Source organism: Etheostoma cragini, chromosome 16 (assembly GCF_013103735.1).
Source record: "Etheostoma cragini isolate CJK2018 chromosome 16, CSU_Ecrag_1.0, whole genome shotgun sequence".
NCBI lineage: Eukaryota > Metazoa > Chordata > Actinopteri > Perciformes > Percidae > Etheostoma > Etheostoma cragini.
This window is the reverse complement of record NC_048422.1, coordinates 210,166-213,866: the sequence shown is the minus strand read 5'-3', so window position 1 is coordinate 213,866 and position 3,701 is coordinate 210,166. Positions and strand designations below refer to the sequence as shown.

General features: G+C 47.3%; 1 protein-coding gene across 1 annotated transcript in view; it reads left to right on the top strand.

Moving 5' to 3' along the window:
- The first annotated feature begins 595 nt into the window (after positions 1 to 595).
- Positions 596 to 3,701, top strand: part of dennd1a (DENN/MADD domain containing 1A) — a 19,495-nt gene continuing 16,389 nt past the window's right edge. Inside the window, exons 1-3 of the mRNA XM_034896964.1 lie at positions 596 to 754; positions 1,742 to 1,806; positions 3,134 to 3,177. Coding sequence (XP_034752855.1) covers positions 738 to 754; positions 1,742 to 1,806; positions 3,134 to 3,177 — 126 coding nt within the window. The 5' untranslated portion in view covers positions 596 to 737. The remainder of the gene's footprint in view (positions 755 to 1,741; positions 1,807 to 3,133; positions 3,178 to 3,701) is intronic.

Here is a 3,701-nt window from a genome sequence, read left to right as displayed (position 1 = left end):
ACCTGCTCTATCTGTAAATTATAGAGCGGTCTAGACCTGCTCTATCTGTAAATTATAGAGCGGTCTAGACCTGCTCTGGTGTCTTGAGATAACTCTGGTTATAGAGTGATACTATGAATAAAATTGAATTGAAAGCTTTGCACATCCTGCACTAAAACCATACAGCTTCTTTTAGTTGAATAGTTATCTGTGGGCCTAGGTGTTATTTGTTTATGTTTTTATTGTTTGTTTATTTCATTTTTTAACTTGAATATGTTTTTATGTATGCACCATTAACTAAGGTAAATTCCTAGATAGTGCTACTTACCTGAAATAAATAATTTTCTGATTATGAAATGGAATCAGCCATACAACTAGAGTCCACACATGTATCATTACACGTGCACACACACACACACACACACACACACACACACACACACACACAGACACACACACACACACACAGAGTGGTAGACTACAGCAGCAGTAAATGACGGCCGACCCTCCAATGGTGTTGACGAGGTGTCGTGGGAGTTGTAGTTTGTAGCTTTACACGGAACTGTCTACAGACCCACCAAAGATCGACCGCCCTGCTACAACATACTCAATGTCCCATGATACAGCGCGGCGCGGAGCGTGATCTCCGCGTCACTGCAGACAGATATGGCGGTGTCTAGCTGTGTGTGACAGCTTAGCATCAGGTTAGCTTGTGAACACAGCTCCGGACACACTCCGCTGCCCGCCGCCGCTTCAGGATGGGCTCCCGAATCAGGTGAGAGGGTCCGCCCTGAGGCTGCCTGCAGCCGGCCGCCGCGGCCCGGCAGCCCGCCTCACGCAGCCTCTCTTAGGGCAGAGTAGTGACGATAGGCCCGCTGGACTTGTTGCGACACAGGCTAAAAACACTGACTCCACTGAGCGTTAAGGTGGCTCTTCTGGTCTGCTAACGGTTATCACAAGATGAGACACATCTGTGAGTGTGTGTGTGTGTGTGTGTGTGTGTGTGTGTGTGTGTGTGTGTGTGTGTGTGTGTGTGTGTGGCCCCCAGATGTTAGATAGAACAGAGAACCTCTGTCCCTCCTCTGCTCCATCATGTCGACACTGCAGGCTCCCAGCAGTCTGGCTCCAGGTGGTGAACTGGGGCATCCTAGGCCATGGTTTATGTTATGTGTTTATGTGTAAAATGAGCTCATGATATTTCATCTTGGTGGTTGGAAAGTGACTGTGACATCATCACAACATCCCTGACTACTGTACAGGGCTTCATGACGCCGTGCACTGTGACAGTGATGCATTAGACCCAGTGGTCAGGAGGGGGGTGTCTACAGACTGTACACACATGTGGGGAATAGATAAATAGACAGACAGACAGAATACACTTTATTGTCCCTAAGGGGAAATGTTTCTTGGGCATAGAGCTACAATCTGTATCTTCACAACACAAACATGTAGCAGAAAAACCATCCTAAAATCAACATGAAATTAAAATAAAAGCATAAACATGAGATTATAAGAGAAGATAAATGAAGAACACACGTGACTGTACAGACCATATGTTAAAAGGTGACAGTTCCGGCGCATGTTGATTCTTAGTAAAGATAAGTAGTTGCAGGCCAAACATCAGCGTGCAGATTATCAGGCTGGATGTAAGTGGGAACTAAAGCCGAGTTTAAGAGGGAATGATCCATGTGTGTGGTTTGTCCGGACCATGGTCCAGACCGTGGTGGAGCCCCCTCTCAGTGTCCAGTGTGCTGTGTTGCAGGGAGAGCCCTGTGTCCCCCTTTGAGCTGTATGTGGAGGTGGCCCACCCAGGCCCACTCAGCGCCGGTGAGTATCTCAACGCTCTGCACACACACAGCTTCTCTTCTGGGGGGCAGGGTCAGGGCGGGGTGCAGTTCAGCTGTCAGCCTTGTTATCACACAGAAACAGTAATTCAAAGACCCTGAAATAAAGATACATGTATCTCAATATTCATGTCATTTATTGTTTACTTCACGCGTCATCATTGTGTCTTTAAACCCAATTTCAGGAGGTACACTGATCAAAATAGACAGACAGAAATAAAAATCTACTACTAGGGCTGCACAATGAATTTTATATTTTTATCATAATTTCTATTGAAATTGCAATATGGATTAGTGTAAAATCCAAATCGCAGGGGGACCCCTTTGGACCTCAGGCAGTGTTGGATGGAACCAGTCCCTCTTATGGCGCTTACCCACTGCTAGTACCAGTACCAGCTCTACCCGGCTCGACTCGCCCGCGGTGCCCGTCCTCCTTTTTAATGGCAGATTAGTACCTGTGGGGCTGGTTGTCATGGTGACCAACCAGCACACACACACAGACACACACACACTGGTTGGTTTGAAGAGTTTATGAGTCATAATGGTCATATCCAGGATAGTGTCGGGTTGTCGGTTGTATTTCTAAGAATTTCCTAATATCCTGTTGAGTGTACACACTAATCTTCTTCTGTCTGACTTCCTCTGCTGTTTTAAATATGGAACCTTGTGGTCTAATGGAATTTATCTCAGAAGAAATACACGGCTTCTAGATCTAGACTTTTATATGAAGGAAGGAAATGTATGGGTGCATGATCAATTTAATTACTTCTCCCTCTGTCTTCTCTAACAGTCCTGTCCTCTTACTGTCCTCTAACACTCCTGTCCTCTGTCTTCTCTAACACTCCTGTCCTCTGTCTGTCTTCTCTAACACTCCTGTCCTATGACTGTCCTCTCTAACACTCCTGTCCTCTGTCTGTCTTCTCTAACACTCCTGTCCTCTGTCTGTCTTCTCTAACACTCCTGTCCTATGACTGTCTTCTCTAGCACTCCTGTCCTCTTACTGTCCTCTAACACTCCTGTCCTCCGTCTGTCTTCTCTAACACTCCTGTCCTCTGTCTGTCTTCTCTAACAGTCCTGTCCTCTGACTGTCCTCTCTAACACTCCTGTCCTCCGTCTGTCTTCTCTAACACTCCTGTCCTCTGTCTATCTTCTCTAACAGTCTTGTCCTCTGACTCTGACTGTCCTCTCTAACAGTCCTGTCCTCTGACTGTTCTTTCTAACATTCCTGTCCTCTGACTGTCCTTTCTAACAGTGATTTCCTCTGTCTGTCCTCTCTAACAGTCCTTTTCTCTGTCTGTCCTCTCTAACAGGGCCAGAGGTGCGGAGGCAGTATCCTGAGGACTACTCAGAGCGGGTTAGAGTCACTTCTCTGTGTCCACGTTATTTATCAGTTTGTCATGTGTCCCTGCTTTGGTAGTGGCAGTATGTCCCAGAAGGACTGGGTCATATGTCCCTGCAGTGTGCTTTGTTAGTGGCAGTATGTCCCAGAAGGACTGGGTCATATGTCCCTGCAGTGTGCTGACCAGAGACAAGTCACAGATGGAAATACAAGTGAGCTTTTCAGTTCAGTTTTCTTTATAGTGTCAGATCATAACTTTACAGATAGAGCAGGTCTAGACCAAGCTACAATTTATAGAGCTCGTAGGCCCCTCTAGGGTCCCTGAATCATGGGGAGAGAGCTGGTAGGCCCCTCTAGGGTCCCTGAATCATGGGGAGAGAGCTGGTAGGCCCCTCTGGGGTCCCTGAATTATGGGGAGAGAGCTGGTAGGCCCCTCTGGGGTCCCTGAATCATGGGGAGAGAGCTGGTAGGCTCCTCTGGGGTCGCTAAATCATGGGGAGAGAGCTGGTAGGCCCCTCTGGGGTCCCTGAATCATGGGG